Source organism: Taudactylus pleione, unplaced genomic scaffold (assembly GCF_031769625.1).
Source record: "Taudactylus pleione unplaced genomic scaffold, aTauple2 ptg000026l, whole genome shotgun sequence".
In the NCBI taxonomy this organism is placed as follows: Eukaryota; Metazoa; Chordata; class Amphibia; order Anura; family Myobatrachidae; genus Taudactylus; species Taudactylus pleione.
The window spans coordinates 41,300,478-41,324,937 of record NW_028284428.1 but is presented as its reverse complement, the minus strand read 5'-3'; the positions used below and the strand labels follow the sequence as shown (position 1 = coordinate 41,324,937).

The 24,460-nt window shown below is 42.9% G+C and overlaps 1 protein-coding gene across 6 annotated transcripts in view; it reads right to left on the bottom strand.

Moving 5' to 3' along the window:
* USP9X (ubiquitin specific peptidase 9 X-linked) overlaps positions 1 to 24,460 on the bottom strand; it is a 226,037-nt gene that overhangs the window by 42,725 nt on the left and 158,852 nt on the right. For all 6 annotated transcript variants that reach the window (XM_088451702.1, XM_088451706.1, XM_088451705.1 and 3 more), the window contains exons 27-30: positions 15,074 to 15,182; positions 13,394 to 13,540; positions 12,420 to 12,566; positions 1,552 to 1,759 (exon numbers count right to left, since the gene is read on the bottom strand). In XM_088451702.1, coding sequence (XP_088307828.1) covers positions 1,552 to 1,759; positions 12,420 to 12,566; positions 13,394 to 13,540; positions 15,074 to 15,182 — 611 coding nt within the window. The remainder of the gene's footprint in view (positions 1 to 1,551; positions 1,760 to 12,419; positions 12,567 to 13,393; positions 13,541 to 15,073; positions 15,183 to 24,460) is intronic.

The following is a 24,460-nucleotide window of genomic DNA, read 5'->3' as shown; positions in this document are numbered from 1 at the left end:
TCTGGTGACACAAGATTAGCCGCACAGGGCTTGGTACGCAGACCTCCACAGGCTATCAGTGGCTCTTCCCTGGCATCTTCCGCGCAGGCTGGACCTTCTCGGTACAGATCCATTCCGGTTCCAAGATCTTCCTCATCTAATTTACCAGGGAGGCTGGCGGGACAGCCAGGGGATTCTCAGACATTGTGTAGACTGCGTTGTGTGCAGGGCACCTGTTTTTGCAAGGGTGTATCCGCGAATGTGGGGTCTACTATTCCTGGTGTTCAAGCCAGCAGTTTTCTTGCTCTCCAGGATTCTAGCCCTTTCTACAAGTGGGGTCGGACACTTGTAGAAAGGGTCCCCTTAAGACCCTCTTGATCTCCCTCTGCAGACAGGTTGCAGTAAGTCATGCAGTACAGACATGTCTACAGGAGGTGCTCCACAGCCAGCACTTCTATGTTATACCGGTTTCTGGTCCTAAATCTCTTCAGCACTATCCCTCTATTAACCCTTGGGCCTTAGGGGACCTTCGATGGCTTGCCAGTCAGACGGTGTTGCCCCTTGCTCTCTCTTCTGCCAGCAGTGATTCACTGCTCTGTATCACCTTTCAGGATGTTTCATCATGTCTGTGTTGTCTGCATCCCTCATTGGCTTTCCTCACATGGTTATTTTCTGCATCAACAAGGTAACAGTGGATCCTCAGGCGTTGTTACCTGGATGATGATGGTCCAGGCTACTACACTCCCTTTCAGTGTGTGAGTTTTGTGAGCCTGGTTCTCCTTCTACTCTCTGTCCTTTGAGCTTTGTTAGTAATAACTACGAGCTGCAGGTAGTAGCTGGGTATAGGGGAGAAGGAGCCTGTGCTGTTCAGTACTTAACCTTATGGTGACCAGATTCTTCCAGCTCCTCCTATACCCAACCTATTCCAGTGTACCCCATGGAATCAGAGAAAAGGATTAATCAGGTAAGAACCAAAATCTTGTGATAATACACTTGGTCTGATATCACAGAGTGGGTGCCCAATGTAGTTGCGATGTTGTAAAACAATCCAAAAGGATTGGAGCATATCAACAAATGCACTGTGAAGGGGACTGTTAGTGTGGTGAAGATGGGCATTCACACAAATAGTCAATGCCAAATGTACAAAAGAAGCACTTGACCCAAGCAGTTTATGACATCCAGTTTGGTCAGTTATGTGTGTGACTACACTGGAATGAAATCTGTGTGCTTGGTGATCAACTGGTTTGAGCTATTAGTTCCTCTAGCAACTGTCTGATTTTGGCAATGAGCCTCTGCAAAAGGAATTGCGCATCATGCCACATTTAAACTACATATACACATGTTACAGCAATTGCAAACTTAGGTTTAACCCAGTCCTAGACTATTGATACAAAGTAAAATATTTATTCAGCTATGGAGGTTTCCTGTTATGGATTGGAGGTAACTTCCTGAGTGGAGGAATTCCAGTATGGAGCAAATATAGTAAAGATAAGAACATGATAAGATAACTCCACCAATGGTAATTTAAAGAAAAAAAAAGTGCCATAGTCAGAATATTGTAATAAGCAATACCTGTGTAATACATTTCGTTTAATGTATCTACAATCTGTCTGAGATTACGGACACATCCCACAGCTAATGCAACCAGCAACTCAAATCCTGCATTTATTGTAGCAGGAGAACTGCACACTGGAATAGCTTGTTCAGCCGGAAGCTCCCCACTCTTCATATACTGCAAATATACGTTGGATGCTGGGAATATGAAGTCATCAATCAATTCCTGGAACAAAATTGGATTACATGAACACACAATTTATTGAGACAAAAATGCCAAGCGTGTAACACTCCTTTACCTGTAACTAGTGAGTTTTACCAACTTAGATTCTAGCTTTTTATTTTTCGCTCTTCATTTATATTAGCAGAATAATGTAAGAGATGATATAACAGATCTCATTTATAACCAATCATTAGGAAAAACAAAGTATCGACATAGGTACTTCACAAATGACTAGAACATATTTCTGTAAAAAATACTTTAACATATGAAGGCCTATGGGCCAGCCCAAGAGGACACTAATTATTGTACACTGTATAGAATTTGACATACTGTAGGTAAATAGATGTGAATACAATTTTTAAATAAAAAGTGTAAATCTGCTGGATTTTCAGATTTTATTTCAGAATGTGATGGGGGAAGGGAGGGGAAATGGAGTTAAGATGGGTACACAGACAATTTTTTGAAAGGTTTGTCCGATTCCGATGTATTGGAACAACAAATCGTTCAAAATAGTCTAGTGTGGATCAACTGTCAGCTGTTACGCACTCCTGTTTGGTCGTCAGCCACATAGTCAGGCTGTCCCTACATGCAGCTCAACCTGACGATGCGGCTGACGACCCCATGCAGCGGGATGCAGCAGCGGCAGGAATATCGGGCGGTCGGGCACCGGATCGTCTAGTGTGTACCGGCTGCCCAATATGTTGACCCGTGGGGGCGGGGTTGCCGGTCACATTGCTAGATACAAATTTTGTCTGAACGAATTAATAATGAAAAAAAAAAAACCCACTATCAAAAGCTGTAATGGTTTTAACACTTTTTATTAAATAGTGATGGTTCTCCTGGGTCGAACATATAATAATCCAAAAATCTAACTTTAACAATCATATTAATGTCAGAGTTTAAAAAGAAACAAATCATTTTTTTGATGGTTTACAGCCCTGGCCATCTACTCAAAAATCAATGTGGAATGAGCCCCTTCTAATTGGCCACTGTACAATGGTTAACTAGTCTGCTGCCAGGGGTGTCCATGCCAAATGTGCACATCAGAATCATAATTATTTTGTAATAATTAATGTTATAAAAGCTAATATTTAAGCAGAGTTTACTTTTGAAATCGTTATTCAAAGACAAAAATCTATTTTATTTGGTGGTAGTATTTGTTAATATCCAATACCATAGACCAGTGGTTCCCAAACTGTGCGCCGGGGAACCCCGAGGTGCCTCGGAACACTTGCAGGGGTGCCTCAGGTTAGGGGTGCAGCACCAAATCAAATTATTTATGGTCAATGTAATGTAAATATGTGGACAAACAGAAGTGCAAACCTGTCCACCACCACATAACGGAGCCTAAGGATAACAGGACAGCACAATTTGCTTCACTTTAGTAAATTTTTTCTGAATTTTTCAACAAACTTTTGGCTTAGGAGTCCCATGTAAACAATGCTGATACTCTAGGGCGCCGCGATTCAAAAAAGTTTGGGAACCACTCCCATAGACCCAAATGTCAAACACATGTTAAAGCATGTAAGTCACATGTGCTACCACTAGGGGCACTATGACAGACTGTCTTGCCCAGATCATCTTTTTCAGACAAAGAAACAAACAGTGATGACGTCCATTTCCTGTAGTCTCAGACTAACCATTTTGACACACAGAGATAATTATCTAGGAGATGGCTTACCAATTTGTCTAATCAGCAATCAGGTGGCCAGTGAAACACATGGTAATGGGAAAACCATGTCACAAGGCCAGTGATACAGAAACTGTATCACCTACTGTAAGTGTGGTACACACCATAAGTAAATGGCAACAAAGGACTACAGGACTCTTTGTATATTATAGACTAATAAATTGTTTAAAATGCCGGCATATTCGGCTTTATTATCCAAATCTCCTTTGAATTGCCTGTTTACGTAAAGCTTGAGGTGAACACATCACACATTTATTAATTCTTTCACTCCCACAATGCTGTGCACTATTTTTTGTTTATTTCTTTTTCGCCCTACTGTGCATGGAGGGATCCAAAACAAAGATTCAAAGAAGAATTGGTACTAAAGATATGTCACAGTTATTTTATTGCTGTATATGCTCACCTATCGGGTAAGCATACATGTAAGTAATCATTTGCATGAACTAGAATAGTTTATCTCTTTTCTCGCTTGTGTTTTCTGAATGTGTGTCAGGGATCTCTGCCACTTCCCTGTCTGCATAAACAATAAGGAATATATTCTGCTCATGAATGGAGGTTTCCCCCTATTCTATGGTTGTGCAAATTATTTTTGCTCTATTACAATCCAAAGCAAATGTTTTAGGTGGTAATGTTTTTAAAATGATGGGCTTGATGGATACAATGAGGCAATTTTGTATGCTTAAAAATATTAGCAATGTAGTCCCAACCAATCCCTAGAAAAGAGCAACAACAAGAGATATGGTAAGAACTTACCTTTGTTATCTCTGTTTCTACAAAGTCCATAGGGTCCACAGGGTTGACCTTGGGGTATAGGTTGGGAACCAAATCCGGGCATCATGCAGTTAAAGCTTTTAGCTCCCAGGATGCACTTGGGTCCACTCTCCCTATAACCCCACCCCCCAAGCCAGAGGCACCTCAGTTTGTAAGTAGCCAAAGGCCGGAGGAGAGAAAAAGAGAGAAAACTGGAACACTCAATAACCATACTCACAGAAATGGGAGACGAAAAACCGGTGACCAGCCACACAGCCCATATGAAGCAAGGTGCGTCAGGGCGGGCGCCCTGTGGACCCTATGGACTTCGTAGAAAGAGAGATAACAAAGGTAAGTTCTTACCATATCTCTTGTTTTCTACTTCAGGGTCCATAGGGGGTCCACAGGGTTGACCTTGGGGATGTCCCAAAGCAGTTCAACCAAGGGTGGGGACGCTCCTGTGCTGAGAGGAGAATCCGTAGCCAAAAAGGAAGCATCCTGAGAGGCAAAGGAAACCAATGCCTAGAACCTTAAAAAGGTGTGGACAGAAGACCACGTGGCCACCTAGTAAGGCAACACAGCCAAGGTGCCACAGCGAGCCGCCCACGAGGGTTACATGGCCCGAGAAAAAACAAGCATCAACAACAGAAAGGCCTACCCCTGGGTAGGCCCCTGAAGAAGACATACGAGGCCATCCAGCCAACATCTGGCTATAGGCCGGCCATCCGTTCCTGTTAAAACCAGAAATCTCAGACCACCAATAAGGAGTCCGATTTCCGTAAGGAACCTGAACGGATCACATAAATCCACAGAGGCCGAACTACAATCAATGAGGCCACACCAGTCGAGAGGACTGGGGACTGAATGGCCGTACCATAAGTTCCAGAATAATATGGAACCTAAAAATCACTAAGAAAAAACACAGGGTGAGAGCAACTCACACCCTGACATGATGCCCTCCAGAAGAGGGAGCCACATGAGAACGCTCCCAATTCCGACACTCAGAGAAAGAAAGAGAGCCAAAGCAATAGACCATGTAATGGCCATCACAACCAGCGGTTCCATGGACTGTCCCCGGAGGGAACGAAGAACCACTACTAACTCCCAAGGAGTCCCTAGGGAGGACAAATGGAGGCATAATCCAGAAAACACTCCAAAGGATGAACTGGATACCAGAGCGGAGCAATTCCATATCTTAATCATACTGACAGTGTAGAGATCCGCACTGACAGGAAGGCCAGGCCGAGGGTGCAACCCAAGCCAGCTGGAAGGAATGCCAGAATATCAGGAAATCCTGGACACCGGAGGATTGTATCGACAGGTACAATACCATAAAAATTATGGCTGCCACAGTTTGTGGTAGGTCCCAGCAAAAGCTGATCCATGTGCTCTAATCATTCCAACGATGACAAAGCCAGTGAAGCCGTAAGACCACTATAGGGACGCAGTCAAAGACAAACGACCCAGGTCCAAGGCAAAACCAAGGACCCTGAGATAATAGGTCCGGGCAGTGAAGCATCAGGAATGGAGTATCGATGGAGAGACTCCGAAAATCCAAGTACCCCAGACATCTGGGGCAATCAGGAGCCACCAGCAGGAAAGCATCTCCGTCACGATTGAAACACTTCCCTCGAGGAAGAATGGAGACCGGAGAACACAGGTACTCAAATTGGAAGAACCACTTCACCGACAGAGTCACTGAAGGTTGCTTCAGAATCCCCAGAGTTGGACTGTAACACCATAGTGTGATAAAGTCAGAAGGCCAGGAGGGTCACCTCAGGGGGTCCCCCCTGCACACCAGGAGATGAAACCTCTCTTGGGGAAGAGACTAGTCCCCGGGATACACGTCGTGACGGCTGAGGACTTGAAATGAACGCTGCCGAGATGGTCGGGAGGAGACCCTCGGACTATGTCCGAATGTGTGACATACCTGTCATTGCCACCCAACGAACAGTGTTGCCAAAAAGGAAGCCACTGCCCTGACCCGGTTGGACGGAACTTTTTCAGGTTCACCGGGAAACAAGAGTTATGCCAGAGTGAAGGTCCAAGACAGGCTAAAGTTCCAACAAGTTAATTGACAGGGTGGAATCGACAGACGTCCAACTGCACTGAAATGGATGCGAACCCGACACTGTCCTTAGCAAAGAATACCCTGGACGAGATGACCATAGCCACCCGGAAAGGGACCGACTTGCCTCCGGAGAGAGCATCATCGTTTGAACAGTGATCCGACAGAAAAAACTTGTTCCATCTGGAGATAAGCCAATTATGGAAAGGCCTGGAATGGTACTGAGCCCATTCCACCCTTCCAAAGGCAGACACTGAATAGTGGACCATGTATCCCAGAGTGTAAAGACATATGTCGACTGCGTAGACATCCATGTACTCCTAATGGAAGAGTGGAGATGCCGTCTTATGCCAGAAGAATTCTCAGATTCTGAGAATCCAGCAGGGCTCCTAGGTGAAGAATACCCAGAGAGGGATGCAGGGAGGACTTTTTCCACGTTGATTAAACGTCTGCACCCTGAAGAAGCCACGGTCATCCTGACCTGGCTGTAAAGTACCCCGGTGATCCTGCTAAGAGCAGGAGGCTGTCCAGGTACAGGAGCATTGGGATATACTGAACAGGAGAACTGTCAGAAAATCCTTTATCAATGGTAAAGCTCCATAAAAAAGATGGTAATCAAGGATAATTCAATGGATAGCAAATGGCTATTTCCCCTTACTTTGGATATTCGTATCTCCTCTGTAATAAACTGCCACTCACCACCGTCGTGGATGAATCCAGAGCAGGCCAGGGATCGGCAAATGGGGATGCAAGTAGGTAATCAACCCAGCCAGGGATATGTATCGCCGGAGCACAGCCGGCCACGGGTGACAGCCTTTCCGTTCACAGAGTCTCTGAATACAAGCTGATTCCACGATGGGATGCAGCAAAGCTGCGTGTAACAGTAGACCCCGTCACCTGAGATCATATGAGATCAGTCAGCGGCAGAGTGGTCAGTAGGGCAGCAGGATCCACTATGGTCTGGGATCAAATGGAATCAGTCAGCGGCAGAGTAATAGGTGAAGCAGCAGGATCCGCTAAGGTTTAAAATAAGTGGTACACACTCCGGTGTGTTATTCCTCCTATCAGCGGCAATCGACTGCTTGGCTCACCATCAACAGCAGTTCAAATAGAAGGATCTGTTCCTTGACGCGTTTCTCCTCACTTAGTGAGGTTTTTTCAAAAGGCAGAATAAGTCCCCCCTTTCCAAGGAAGGGATTAAAAATCCACAGCTACCAATGGTAGACTTCCATGTCCAGCTTGACATGATTAGTCAATTATCAACCCTAAATCAAAAACATAGCTGTCACATTACCCATATAATATAAGAATCAATACTTCTTGGTTTGTTTTGTTAATAATAAAATACATATATATTATACTATATTATCAATTGGCTAGAGTACTCAAATTTAAACATAAGAATAGGCTCACAGATATAATGATAACATTTATCAAACATAATAACTAAAAAATAATAATAAACATACACAAATATATATGCACATACACACACATACATACATACATACATATATGTATATACATATAAATAAAAAAACAATCCATTATATGTTTTATTATTAGGATTGTTTTTTTATATATGTATGTATGTATGTATGTATGTATGTATGTGTGTGTATGTGCATATATATTTATATGTGTATGTTTATTATTATTTTTTAGTTATTATGTTTGATAAATGTTATCATTATATCTGTGAGCCTATTCTTATGTTTAAATTTGAGTACTCTAGCCAATTGATAATATAGTATAATATTTATGTATTTTATTATTAACAAAACAAACCAAGAAGTATTGATTCTTATATTATATGGGTAATGTGACAGCTATGTTTTTGATTTAGGGTTGATAATTGACTAATCATGTCAAGCTGGACATGGAAGTCTACCATTGGTAGCTGTGGATTTTTAATCCCTTCCTTGGAAAGGGGGGACTTATTCTGCCTTTTGAAAAAACCTCACTAAGTGAGGAGAAACGCGTCAAGGAACAGATCCTTCTATTTGAACTGCTGTTGATGGTGAGCCAAGCAGTCGATTGCTGCTGATAGGAGGAATAACACACCGGAGTGTGTACCACTTATTTTAAACCTTAGCGGATCCTGCTGCTTCACCTATTACTCTGCCGCTGACTGATTCCATTTGATCCCAGACCATAGTGGATCCTGCTGCCCTACTGACCACTCTGCCGCTGACTGATCCCATATGATCTCAGGTGACGGGGTCTACTGTTACACGCAGCTTTGCTGCATCCCATCGTGGAATCAGCTTGTATTCAGAGACTCTGTGAACGGAAAGGCTGTCACCCGTGGCCGGCTGTGCTCCGGCGATACATATCCCTGGCTGGGTTGATTACCTACTTGCATCCCCATTTGCCGATCCCTGGCCTGCTCTGGATTCATCCACAACGGTGGTGAGTGGCAGTTTATTACAGAGGAGATACGAATATCCAAAGTAAGGGGAAATAGCCATTTGCTATCCATTGAATTATCCTTGATTACCATCTTTTTTATGGAGCTTTACCATTGATAAAGGAACTCACATATTTCCATCAGTGACTGTATTGTGTAGGTCATTTGACTTTATATGGCCTCATGCCATTACTAGTGTGCAGTTACATTCTGTTTTATTGTCCTTATTGTATGTGTTCATTATTGTATGAGAACTGCAGTTCTATAGGTACATTGTTGCTATTTTAATAAATGTATTATGTGATTCATTTTTTTGGTTTGTTTTGATAGAGCAGTGATCACTGGCGCAGACACATTTTTTCTTGTTTGTATAGGTTGATCTGGGGAATTTCAGGCAGTTATCCCCTTGTGTCAGCTGCCGACAATTCACTGTTAATCTCTGTTGCAATAACAGCGCTACACTATTTTTCTACTGATTTCCACCTATGACGACTGCATATATTACGTGAGCGACCAAATACATTTGAACCCCAGACGTGTTGTAGGGGAAAAACATTACAAATGCATCAGCTCAGTATGCAATAGTATTAACCAACCATGCTATAACCATGGTAGGATGGGTAACAAGCCCTGAGAGCAAGTCTACTGATTTCAGGCAGAGTTACCCCCCACGGATCCGAAGAATCCGACCACGCAGGAATGGGAGGTGTCAACGTCTGTAATCAGACGAGTAACACGCCCATCCACCCCAGGAGGGACTCGTGATGCCCCTCAGGGAAATTGGGACAGGAGGCCAAACACTTTGCAATACCTCGTATCTGGCAACAGCCAGAGTCCTGCCATGCGATCCACCCGCTAGTCAGCAACAGAGAACCCGAAGGCACGTAAGACTGAGGGTGTATGATACAGGTGCAGGTCAACATTCACTCTAACCAGAATGGACCTGCTACCAGCCCCAAAGCAGGGATAATAATACCTGAAATAGGCCCTCCCCCCGTGTAAGAGGGAAAGAGCCCAAAACAGTAACCAGTTCACGGCAGAGCCAACTGGGAAGTAACCACAGGGCGTCAACCACGCCACTTTGCGTGTCGTAGAAAACGACATCCACCCAGGGTGGCTGTGGTAATCCCTGTAAGGGGAATGACAGACTATGGTGGCACCAGGGGGAATTCATATACTGCGAAAAAACCCTGCCGGGAGCGGTAGTCTGTCACAGGGGAAGAGTGCAAGAAACTGCAAGATACCCTGAGATGAAAAAGGGCAGCATGGTGAAGTAACCCCAACTGAGGTACAACAATGGGGCCCGCCCGGCGATACGCAATTGAGAGGATCCCAAGAAAACAAACCGCCCAAGGGGGTCGTGAAAGGGGCCGGCACCAGATGACGCCACACACAGAACCCTTTATGAAACAAATCCTCCGCACTAACACCTGCAGCACATGACTTGCAGGATAGTAAAAAAATGGGTGTAGTATAACGCTCTATCTCCTGGTCAGACATATCTGACCAATCTTGCGGAAATATCAAGCAGCACTATACTGGTCCTGACTGATGCCAAAATTAGCCGCAGGGACCCATTTTCAGCGTATGCAACACACAGTTCCATCTAAAATGTGGCAACGTTCAGCACGCAACAGCATGTGACAAACCTCACAAATATTGAGTATATAAATGTGAGGTCTCAGAACCACCCTAAGTACAGCTGTATTAGGGCAGATAAAGACAAGGGATAGATATATACTGACAGGTGAGAGAATTAAGTACAGACAGTCAGCACTAGCATAAGTCACATACAATGCAGATATATTGTATGTCATGCTTATATATACACACACATAAGCATGACATACAATATACTGCATTATGTCACTGCATTCAACTTACCCAGATTCAGTGTCTGGGAAGGCTACAGCGCTGTGTACACTGACCTGATGGTGAGGTACGCAGGGGGACAGGACCAACTGCCATCTCCAGAGATTTCTGCGGCACCACAAGAAAATGGCCGCTGGAGACCTCAGAAGAAGCGTGGCCCGCGGAGGAAGCAGCTCAGCGACGCCAGACTATACATACTGAAAGGCGCGCTGAGCTGAGGGGAGAAGCCGCTGTAACAGGGAAAGCTTCCTCCCCTGGCCGGCTATTAACCTCCCGGGACGCCGGCTCCCAGCACCGATCAGTAAGTCCCTGGTGGTCTAGTGGACACACGGGGTATGGGGGGGCCCGCTGCCACTGCCGGCGCCTCCGGTCTGTCCCCAGAGACCGGAGGCACAGGACTGCATATTAAATATGATCCGCGACCTTACCTGCTCCCCGTGGATCCGGCAGCAGTCCTGGGCGCCCACAGAGTCCGGCTAGTACAGACTCTGGGGTCCCGCTGAGATCCCCAGATCTGTACTGGCGTCTCAGCACCGGCGGGGTGACGGAGCGGCAGCTTAGACGTCCTATGGACAGTCCGACGGTGCCGCTCTAAAAGTCCAAAGTAAGTATAAAAAACTCTGTTCTTACAAAAAAATATAAAGCTTAGGGGCTGTTAATCAGCTCCCCACTGCACTAAACGGTGACCCAACTCCGGCCGGGCACCAACTTAAACTGAGGTGCCTCTGGCTTGGGGGGTGGGGTTATAGGGAGAGTGGACCCAAGTGCATCCTGGGAGCTCAAAGCTTTAACTGCGTGGTGCCCGGACTTGGTTCCCAACCTATACCCCAAGGTCAACCCTGTGGACCCCCTATGGACCCTGAAGTAGAAATCACTTTTACCAGTGTTCTCCCCAGAAAATTTTTCCAGTCAGATGGCATCAAGAAGTAGCCGGATGGGGGCCTTCGCAATAATATAATGAATCCTGACCTTATAATGATTTAAACTTGGCGCACTATCCCCGGAACCCATACGCTACAATGCGAAATGATGGGCACTCGCGCCTTGCAGCACAAACAATTGAATCGTTCCTGGTCACTTTAGATTAATTGAATTCCCCCTCAAATTGTTTTTCCGTAGTAGAGTATCTAAACTATTTGAATGTCTTTGCATATCCTGTCCTAGATAATTCAGTAGGTGTAATAGGTCCAATCTGCAGCAGCTGACCAGTCCTTGTGGGTCTGTGGAGTGACAGGCATAGAATGTGTCATCCATGTGCTAATACTTGTTTAGCTCTTCACTTAGGAACAGATAGTTGCTGCACCTCTTGTAAATGGACTAATGCGTTGACTCCATTACTGGCTGCGCCTCCCATTATATGCAGATTACAGTATATATTGGGGGTGGAGAGGATTTATCAGATGCTCTATTACTGGAGAAAGAACTGGCTCAGTAACCAACTCTCTCCCGTCCCAATGCGCAGCATCCCGTCGTCCAGAACCCTCACTAACGTGTCCTTATTGCCGGAGGACACAGATGCCAGATGGACTGAGATGTTACGTCGGCGGAGCTCGGCGTCACATCCGGCATCCGTGTCAACAAGGACACATTAAGAGTGACCGGGCAACAGGGGATGCGGCACATTGGGGGGGGGGGAGGAAATGCCGAGTAGTAAATTGTACAGGGACACGGCGTATTGGGGCGATGGGAAGTGCCAGGCGGTAGGCTGTTCCTGAGGGGCGATGCACCCGCAAAATATAGCCTGGGGAGCACACTGTTTACCTTACATATGAACACTGCTTCAGCCCACAAATGGCAGCCTAAAGTGTGTGTAGGCGACAGGAAAATGTAAATACAGAAGGAAACATTTGTAAAAGGACAAAATGGACTATACCTTAATGAGATTGGCGCCTCCTTTCTCGCACCCAATGTGGTATTTCTTCTCAGGCGTCTGGAATGCTAGCAATTCTTTTGTTACTCCCAAGTGACCTTCAAGAATGGTCTCCTCAATACCTGTTTCACCAGTTCTTTTGACATCATCCTAAACAAAGTGATGGTCAAACAAGTAAATCTCATTTTATAATGTCCCAATTGTAAATAAACGCAATAAAGCTTAAACAATACTGATGATCGAAATATGCTCTTGGGACATAAATGCAAAATTTACTGCATATAAAAACAAAATTACAATATACGTATGTAGCTGGAAAAACTGATCAGAGTCACAGACAAGCCTAAAGCATTTTTACTGTTAAAAGAACGATTATACTATTTTGTGATTTGTTCATGTAGATGGCACTTTTTTGGGGATGTTCCTAAATATCTGAGGCACATATAACCATTTCCACTGAGACAAAATTACCAGAATTTTGCAACAACTAGGACCTTGTAGATCCGGTCTCATCCTATAATTACAGGTTACATTGCGGTGCTCAGAGCAACTATTAATCATTCATTGCCTCTCTGCACATATACTTCAGATTTATTTCTAATTCTTATAATAGAGCCCTCTAAGAGCAGAGTAAATAGGGACCCTGCTATGTGTGGGGAAACCATCAAGGCATTTTCTACTCTGCAGAGGGCGTATCATAAACTACTTTAGATTCAGATGAAGAGAAACACTTCATGGATTGATGCTTAATATAAGATGTAAACTAGTTACATCATAAACATATACAGAGATACAGAATTCCTGAGGACAATCAGTGACTTGGCACAGAGTGAGAAATGTAGCAACATCTTAAAGTTGTGCTGTCTGCATATTAACAGATACAAGTTAGCTTTTAAAATACAAACAAAATAATAATGAACTATTGAGTGAGTGAGCAAGTGAGTAATTTAAAAAGAAAAAAAAATGACACCACTTACTCGTATCCTCTTGAGCCAATCAATTTCATTGTTGAGCAGCACTTCTGCATTGGGGATGTTAATGTTACTATTGTAGGCATAATTCAGGAGGTGTCTTAATAGAGTGAAGTAATCTCCAGCATGTTTGGCCCGTTCTCTAGCCGTACTCTGTAAATTCAACACAACTGAAACAGTCGCACTTCTAATGATTTTGAATTACAACACTCTAAATCCAGTTAACTTAGAAGTAAATTGTAGCCTACAGTGATACCTAAGAAGAACCACTTATTGCACGAATAGTCATTACATTTTTGTAGTCCGGTTTTAAAAGTGCTCAACGTTATATATTTGTATCAAACATATTTATGCTTATTAGGAAATAAGCTTAAAAAACTACTAAGGAACAACATATCTGATCTGACTCCAGATCAAAGAGCGATTTTCAATTATGCAATACTAAACACTTAGTATCGCAACAGATATAAAGCTAAATAAAACTAGGTATTCGATAGGCAAGACTTCTACTAAAAGACAAAGGTACAGATTCAATTAGCAGTGAGGTTCCATCAAAACTTCACAAGCAACTATAAAACAGGCTATCCGGTCAGGAAAACCTTACACCACTAACAGGTAAGAGCAAAGTTTTCAACTTCGTTAAGTAACTACAATGCGCTTCATTGGATCTGCCCCAAAGCATGCTATAATTTATCTTAGACGATATCCTGTTTAATCCCATGGCTAACACTTTTTTTTTTTTTTTTATTAACTGCCTGACTCACTTCACTGAAGTGTACTACTCTCAGAGCAGTATGGATGAAGCAGTCACATGATTAATTGGCCTAAAAGTACCACAGCTAATATTTGAACAGGGATAGTATAGAAATATTTTTCCAAAAACAGAAGAAAAAAAAACAAAAAAAAACTTTATTTTACAGATTACAGAGAAACAGCAAGTTAGCAACTAAGATACAAACACTGAAATTGGTTGACTACTTAAATGGACAGCACTAAACATAAATAAATTTGTATGAATGGATGAGGGAAATATAATACACTTCTGATGAGGGAAATAGAACACTCAAATCTGTATTCTCCTAACCCTTTAATAAACCTGTACGCCCCACCACAGGCGCCAACGTTTCACAATAGGGTGCAGTGTTACTTCCTGGTGTAATCTGAGCAGAACTTCCAACACTGCACCTACCCAAAAGAAAACGGGGTTGCGCTACTGGCTCCTATCCAACATCCGGGAATCAGTCATAAGTACTCATTATTCTACTGCCTGCACAGCGAAAGATTGCTCCATGAAAATCAGGTGAGGTTACTGCTAGCATTTTCATATACGGAAAGCCCCTGGATCTAGTGCAACTTTATTAGCTCATGAGATCCTGCTCTTGTGTTAGAATGTCACGGACGTGTAAGACGATGCAAATGCATAATCTTTGTAATAAAAAGTTAAATTAAGAATAGGTCAAATAAAAAAACCACACACACACGTTATCATCATCATTATACTTAACAGTAAGCATAGGCTGTACAAAACTATACATAATAGTTATACAGTACCTGGAGAATTGGGGAAAACAAATCCAAGGCCAACTGTATTACCTATGCATTCCTTTAATAACTAAATAAAGCAGACCTTGGCATATAGTATTATGTCTAGTAAAACTTTTTATCCAAACTGTGTAAAGAGCTTACCCCCAGTACGGTGAAAAGCAAGGTTATGAAGAAGATCAGAGGTCTGTGTCCCATGCAGCACCTTGTTGCCATAAGAAAGAATTGCTCCTGCGCCATTTGTCTTACAAGCCTGGAAAATGCAAAACATTAAGAGCATGGTAACCAACATATTTCCCAAGTTAATATAACTGTACTGTCTATGCATCCAGCCAAAATTTCAGATTGAAAGAGTGACACATAAAAATAACACCAATACATGCATTTTTGCTGGTTTACCAATGGAATACATAAATCCCCGTGACTGACTTGGGTACAGTGAAACACAATTATGCAATCGCCACATATTGTGCAACAAATTTAATTGAGACCAACATTTCAATATAAAAGAGAAAAGGGACAATACATTTTTGGCTTCCTTGTCTGTTTCTCAGACATATTTCTATTGCTCTAGGATACAAAACAATGACATGGTGTGTAAGTGTATATAGAGGGCAGACCGCACAGCATATGTTTACCATGGCCACAGGCAACAGAAAAAAAACACAGGCTGATATAAACACACGACTGCAAAGAGCAGATGCCAGAAAAGAAAGCCATAGAGTAGTCCCTTTAAGGCAGGGATGGGGAACCTCAGGCCTGGGGGCCGTATAAGGCACGCGGAATCATTTAGTCTGGCCCTCTGAGCTTTTTTCTGCTAGCCTCATCTGGCTAGCCAGGTGCCTAGAATGGCACAAAGCAGCCAGAATCTATGCAGCAGTGCCACCTGGAGAATCCTTAGAGCGCTTCAGGTGGTCACACCGCTGCCCTTACAGCTCCACGGAGCATCCTCAGGATGCTCCTGGCAATTCTGTAATCACTGGCGATTGTGGTCCCGTCCCCGTGTGATGTCACATGGAGTGGACGTGGCCAGTAACGGGCCAGCAAATAATGTTACATATATCAAAATTGCCCCTCGGCAGAAAAAAGGTTCCCCACCCCGGCTTTAAAGGGAACAGAAAACATTTCTTCCATACTTTTATCTAGAACCATTAGGAGATGCACAAGAAAGTTGGTGTAGGGAGGGACCTTAACACATGAAGCAGAACATATAGGGGTCAATCTTATTAGATGCAAGTTTACATCGTGAAACACCTATACATGTCGTGAACACACACACCGGAGAAGTGCAAAACCCTAATAGAAATGTCACTTTGCAGGCTCGCAGAGAGGTTTCACAACTTTTCTAGAAAAAGCGACCTGGGAAAAGCATGAAATTGTAGGGAAACCATTCTAGACTCCAAAAAAGTGGCAACTGAGATACCAGGACCATATAGAAGGCTGTTCGCGGCCATAAGGAAAGTACTGGAGGTTCTTAAAATGTGTCAAATGGATGAAGTTTGCATTCTTATTAATGGTGGAAAAATGATAGCCAGCACGTGTTTATTCAGCAAATTAAAGTCTTTGCAGCATTTTGGGGTACAGAAAAAAGTCTGTTAATTGATTTCAGTGTTTTTAGACAAGTTTGTAAAACGTTGGGGGGAAAAAAAAAAAAAAAACTCCACATACCCCTATTATTGAGCTTTTTAGATAAAATAACCAGAAAAAACCGACATGTATTTATAGGCCATATTATAAAATGTAAACCCCTCCAAATGCATTAGTATTCATTAGAAGGCGTGTACCAGAGATTCTGCACTCAGCTGGGTGCATACAACAGAATGCAAATTTCATTAGAAACTGCAAGGCGAATTTGGAATGGATTCCAAATTAAATTTGTGGCACAAGTTCACAGGACCCAACTCACGCCGAATGGGCTTGACCCCATAGATGTATTCTGTCCTTGCACTGTGAACCTCAGCTCCGGCTACAGGAAGCTCAATTTTTCTGAATATTCAAACCTTGCCCCTTTGCATAGCTCCATATTGTATCTAAAGCCAAACATTTGGATTGTAATCTTGACATCAGTTTGAGAGCGAGTATTACACTGAGGAAATAGTGGCTGCGCCATTGCCATGGACAACTCTTTGCAAAGAGCAGCAAAGTGGATCTTCCTTCTAGAATCCCTAACCCCCAAAGGATTAAATGAAACCATGGGTCTTCAATGCATTTTATAAGACATATCTTTATCATTATTTTAAATGAGCTGTTATTTTAACAGCTACTTGCTCATTTTTACCTATGCTCTAGCTCATACTTGAGTTTCCCCAGTAGATGTCACCCTTGCAACACGTATAGTAGTTTAAAACACATTTTTAGTTTTATAACATGTAGGTGTTCATAGCATAGTGATGTTTGCTTAGCGATTTACTGATTTATTGATTATATTATCAGACTGGTTACCACGGTGATGAGTGCACGTGGTGGGACTTCATATGGCCGCACCAACCAGAGGGATACGCCGGAGTCAGCAGGGAGGTCATACATATACACACACACACACATACATACATATAAATAACTCTGTGGGTGATCCGGCACTCCCATGAATGGAAAACAACACCGTAGGTGCCTTCTGCTGGTAATGGTAATACATTTTAAAAATCACAGCAGCACTCCAAGACTTTAAATCAGGTCAAACATGTATTGGTGTTTTCCAACGTTTCAGAGCCACCAGGCTCTTTTATCAAGGAATAAAAAAAAAAAAAAAAAAAAAAAACATACAGTGCCTTGCAAAAGTATTCACCCCCTTGGCTTTTTACCTTTTTTTTGTTACATTACAACCTGTATTTTTTTATTTTTTTTATCTGAATTTTATGTGATGGATCTGCACAAAATAGTCTAATTTGGTAAAGTGAAATGAGAAGAAAAATATATAAAAAAAAGAATCTTTATAAATAAAATTCTGAAAATTGGCATGTGCATATGTAATCACCCCATTTGCTATGAAGCCCCTCAAAAATTCTGGTGCAACCAATTACTTTCAGAAATCACATAATTAGTGAAATGAAGTCCACCTTTGTGAAATCTAAGTGTCACATGATCTGTCAGTATAAATACACCTTTTCTGAAAGGCCCTAGAGGCTGCAACACCACTAAGCAAGAGGCATCACACCATGAAGACTAAGGAGCTCTCCAAACACGTCAGGTACAAAGTTGTCGAGAAGTACAATTCTGGGTTGGGTTATAAAAAAAAATATCAAAATATTTGATGATCCCCCGGAGCACCATCAAATCCATCATCATCAAATGGAAAGAACATAGTACCACAACAAACCTGCCAAGAGAGGGCCACCGACCAAAACTCACAGACTGGGCAAGGAAGGAATTAATCAGAGAGGCAGCACAGAGACCAAAGGTAACCCTGAAGGAGCTGCAGAGTTCCACAGCAGAGACTGGTGTATCTGTGCATGTGACCACAATAAGCCGTACACTGCATAGAGCTGGGCTTTATGGAAGAGTGGCCAGAAAAAGGCCATTACTTAGTGATAAAAATAAGAAGACACGATTTCAGTTTGCCAACTGGGCGACTTCCAAATGTATGGAGGAAGGTGCCCTGGTCAGATGAGGCTAAAATTAAACTATTCGGCCACAAAGGAAAACGCTATGTCTGGCGCAAACCCAACACATCCCATCACCCCAGAACACCATCCCCACAGTAAAACATGGTGGTGGCAGCATCATGCTGTGGGGATGTTTTTCAGCAGCAGGGACTGGGAAACTGATTCGAATCGAGGGAAAGATGGATGGTGCTAATACAAGGATATTCTTGAGCAAAACCTGTTTCAGTCTGCCTGTGATTTGAGACTGGGACGGAGGTTCACCTTCCAGCAGGACAATGACCCGAAGCATACTGCTAAAGCAACACTCGAGTGGTTTAAGGGGAAACATTTAAATGTGTTGGAATGGCCTAGTCAAAGCCCAGATCTCAATCCAATTGAGAATCTGTGGTCAGACTTGAAGATTGCTGTTCACAAGCTGAAACCATCCAACATGAAGGAGCTGGAGCAGTTTTGCCTTGAGGAATGGGCAAAAATCCCAGGGGCAAGATGTGGCAAGCTCAGAGACTTATCCAAAGCGACTTGCAGCTGTAATTGCCACAAAAGGTGGCTCGACAAAGTACTGACTTTTATGTTATGCACGCTGAAGTTTTCTGTTATGTTGTCCTAAATGTTGTTTGTTTCACAAAATAAAAAAAAACCCACAACTTCACAGTTGTAGCCATGTTCTGTGAATGACATGATGCACATCTTCAAACAATCCATTTTAATTCCAGGTTGTGAGGCAACAAAACATGAAAAATGCAAAGGGGGGTGAATACTTTTGCAAGGCACTGTACATACATTGAATCTTACCTTAAATATTAAACAGTCTGAGTAGTCGAGTGAGGCCGGGGGCAGGAGCACGTCTGGCTGTCCACACAAGGTGCCGCCCGCGACGTCCACTGCCAATGACGTCACCCACACCGCGACCGCTGTCACCATGGTAACGCGATGCCGAGTGGATGCAATGTCGCACCAGCCCCACTCGCGCTAGAACAAAAAGAGATAAATAAAACAAAATGCCTTATAACCCACAAGTACTATTGCATAACCACATAAATATCTAGTGTGTATAAATCACTCGTTAGGAGAGGTAGGGGTATATACAATAGATGAGAAGACAGCCCGATACTATCTAACACTTACGATGCATTGGAACAAGACCAGAGGTAATTAATCATAATACAAAACAGATAAGATAATCATAAATGCTACTAATAAAAGGCTTAAAAAAGTACACTCCATTGGAAGACCATTCGGTTTAATGATGTTAAGCCGATGTATCCATTGTGTTAACACGTACGAACACCCATGTAGTATATATTATCTGCCCTTGTGGCCAATACTACGTGGGGAAAACCTCTAGGACATTTTGTGAACGTATGGTATTACATCGATCTGCCATACATTTAGCTCTAATGGGTAAGCCGTCAGACCAGTCAGTGGCTCGCCATTTCTTTGAAGCCAAACATAGTTTGGCAACATTTAAGCATATTATTATAGACTGTCCTAAATCCATTAGAGGTGGTGATCGAGGTGGACTATTATTGAGGCGTGAGGCACAATGGATACAAAGGCTTAACACCATTAAACCAAATGGTCTTAATGAAAAAATGCAATGGAGTGTACTTTTTTAAGCCTTTATTAGTAGCATTTTATGATAAATATCATATCTGTTTTGTATTGTGATTATTTACCTCTGGTCTAGTTCCAATGCATCATAAATGTTAGATAGTATCGGGCTGTCTTCTCATCAATTGTATATACCCCTGTCTCTCCAAACGAGTGATTTATACACATTAGATACTGTGTTATTTATGTGGTTATGCAATAGTACTTGTGGGTTATAAGGCATTTTGTTTTATTTATCTCTTTCTTCTAGTGCGAGTGGGGCCGGTGAGATTGCATCCACCCGGCATCGCGTTACCATGGTGACAGCGGTCGCGGTGTGGGTGACGTCATTGGCAGTGGACATCGCGGATGGTACCTCATATGGACAGCCAGACGTGCTCCTGCCCCCGGCCTCACTCGGCTAATCAGACTGTTTAGTATATAAGGTAAGATTCAATGTATGTATGTATGTTTCTTTACTTGTATTCCTTGATAAAAGGGCCTGGTGGCTCTGAAACGTTGGAAGATACCAATACATGTTTGACCTGATTTAAAGTCTTGGAGTGCCGCTGCAATTTTTTAATTTATTACCACTACCAGCAGAAGGCACCCAAGTTGTTGTTTTCTGTTCATGGGAGTGCCGGACCACCCACAGAGTGTATGTGTGTGTATACACACACACACACACACACACATATAAGCAATATAGCTGATACACTATGACTCAGTGACCTGACTTACGTTACAGTAAGCATCTGGCATTGTTATGGCTCTGTTAACAGCTTCTTAGTGTATCTTTCATTTATTACCTCTTTCTGGGGCGATTCAAATGTTTTGCCAGCAGCTTTTTTTTTTTTTTCTAAGACACCCAATGGAGCAATTCAGTTGTTTCCGCCGGCATTTCTGTTCGCACCCTCAGGAGGATGCGAGCAGAAATGTGTGAGAAACCCCCTGGTTAGGGCGCGCTAACCGCAGTTAGCGAGCCCTAACCAGAACTTTACACTGGTTGAGCAGTTTTACACCTACAACGCTATATTGGGCTATTTGTGCATGCTGCGCTGTGTTGGCTGTATCTCCTGATGAAGGACTCATTGGTCCGAAAACGTTTGAGGACTATATCACCTCTGCCTATATGTGAGTAATAAATAGCAGCCTTTTTTATTTGCAAGAAGAATCTGGTGAGTGCCCCATTATTTTGTCTCTATATTTGGATCTACCTATGTGCATTTGGGAAGACACCCCAGTATTTGGTGAACCAATTGCAGAAGATGTGAGTGTGGCCCTACTACTGGATAATTATATATAAGAGAGACAGAGAGAGAGAGAGATTTTTTTTTTTATTTTTTTTTACAGGGATAAAATTAAGTATCATCCACATACTGCAGCAAGACTATGCCACTTCCTTTGCATTATAAAGCATTAATTGTCTAATGAAGTAACACATGCAAGTACCACAATATGCATTTGACTATCTACAAAAGATCAAAAAGAAAAAGCTTCTACATGGATTTGAATCTGATGTGCTCATTATACATCCAAAACATAAAACAGCCAGGCAAACTTGTGTCATTAATTAGCACTCGTGCTTGTCACAGAACAAATACTGCGTGCGGGGTCAGCATGAACATCAATTAAATAGAGCATATTTGACAGTCAGAGAGCTACAATTACTCAATAGTCTAATTTAAGTTTCGCAACATCTGTAATATGGAGATGGGGCTCAATTAGTCAGGAGGCTGGGCATTTAAAAGGAGCGTATTTAATGAAACCTTACTTGCTAAAGCAGTGCAAAAAAAGATATGGCACAATCCCTGTACTGTAAAGAGGTAGATGAAAGATGTTAAACATCATAACTATGGCATATGTACTGGTGAACAATAATCATAGTACGAGCTCAAAATAAAGGAAATATTCAATATGAATCCTGTAAAAACAAATAAACAAACAGATTTTGGTACCAAAGCTGGCCATACACGTTACAATTATTGGGGCGATCCGCCTGATATCCGCGGATCGCCCTGATAATTGTAGCGTGTGTGCGGGCGAGTGTTAAATATTGCTCGGTCGGGAATGCCAGATTGTCCAGCATGCCCGTCTGATGCGATATTTAGGGGGTACACTGTCGGCCGCATCGGGCAGTGTATGCCCAGCCGCAGCCGACAGACCAACATTACCTGTGTTCCTTCCCATGGAAGGAACAGGGAAATGTCTCCTCCCCCGGGGGCGGAGCGCAGATGTCGGGCTATACACTGTGAGATATCTCAGTGTATGCCGCAGACATCTGTGGCTGGCATGCAGCCAGATAAAATATCTGTCGGTCTGACAGGCATTTTATCTGCATGTGTTTGCCCAGCTTTACCAGTTAAATCTTTTTCTCTGACTTCATCTGGGAGACACTTTATGACCATGGTGTTAGTGCGGGATAGAGACGTCAACACTTATGTAGCTTACATTTTACCGATATCAAAGTTCCTCCCCTGTAACCCCTCCTCAGTTTGAACTTTAAAGAGCATGAGGGATAGCTTGAAGAATAACGATAACCATTTTTCTCATATTTCCAACAAATGAAGGGATCGAAGTGTCTCCCAGATGAAGTCAAAAGATTTAACTGTTAAGTACCAAAAATCGTGTTTTCTTTAGCGAGTGGAATGAGCTATGCCTATATGGTTGTGCAGAAAAAAAGTCTTAACTTCTGGTATGACAGTCCTCAAAAGGACTGGGTAGTCTGAAGTTTAAAATATAGTCCTATTCTTTGAAGAAATCTTTTAAAACAAAGGCAAAAAGGAACACACTGCTCCTGTAGCCTCAGAAATTCTTATTTCTCATTCAGGACTAAATAAAAATATCAACTGGCATATTCCCCAAGAATTTCTTTGTTTCTGTATAAGCCTCCCATGCCAACCACATTACTCATCTGGCAACCACTGCCAGGGGCGCCGAGAGGGGGGGGGAGTGGGTACAAGTTACCCGGGCTTGCTGAAGGGGCCCGTGTCCAGCACCGCTCCCCCCTCCCTCTTACATCACAACAGCCCAGCAAACGCTGTGTGCTGGGCTGCACTGGGAGACTGCTCGCGGCTGCTAAGAAGCAGCCACAGCACTCTCCTATGCCTGTGGGGGAGTGATCAAGCTCACTGCGCACCCCTTGCCAGCGCGAAGCAAAACTTTGGTTTTTTTTTACCTAAGGGGGCGTGGCCACGCCTTCCGCGATTAGGCCACGCCCCTTTTTACCGAGGTCCAGCGCGGATCTTGACGGGCCTGACCACTGGTAGAGAGGATATAGTAGATCGCATAACAGAGGTGCTTCACCCAAGTACTCTGCTCCTACTCAGAGTTGTTCAGCTATGGATAACAACTGAGATTTAGATGAATCCGTATGGATACAATCGACCAATATAACAATCCAGTTTTCCTAAGCAGAAGCCAAACTAGGCCTTAAGTGTAGCACCGGCTGCCAAATAAATTGATTTGAGTGAACTCAGATTTACAATCTGCGTGCTCCTTGAGAGGCTCTATCCGGAATAGAGAGAGCCATAGAGCTATACAATCTAGCTATAGGAACATCTACTTAAGGAGACTGTTCTCTATCAAAATATCAATATCAGGTATAGGCTACACAGACTGAAACCTGTGTGGTACCTGGAATTTCTTTTCAGGATTTTCCCACGGTTCAGCATTTATTCCACACATTTGTACTGAGGTAGGAAAAACACACACATTTTGTTCTTTACTTTTTTTGGACCTGAATAAACCAGTAGACACTTTGTCTCTAAAATCAAGGACCTGACATTTGGCTAAATCATCTACATCCGGTACACCAACACTGTCTGAAATAAATGATACTTATCTATATCAGAATTATCCAATAGGCCATCTTATTCAGAGGAGACCTCGGACTCAGAAACCCTCGTTACTCTCTCAATACGTCTCTTACGAGACTTAAGCCCTTATTATTCTGTCCCAAGATGAAACCAGCCCATGTGACACCATCTCAGACCCCTCTGAATGGTTATCTATTAGTATAGTAACCTACTCAATTTTCGAATCAGACTGGAAACTGGATACATTTTGATTAGAAACAAAATTAGACAATTCTTACCTACAGACACTATAGACCGTGCAAATGATCTGACCCAGGCAGGCTCTTCCACTAAGCTAGCCAAAGTTTCTGACACCTGTTTCGGTATTTCATCACAAGCAGTACATTTAACATTTCAGCAGCTGGTAACTTAGCCTTGACAACCTGAGCAAAAATTATGAATACTGTACTTCCCTCTTCCAGACTTACCCTTAACAGTATTCCCTTTATCAGGCATACTGTTCCCCAAGGTAATACACACTA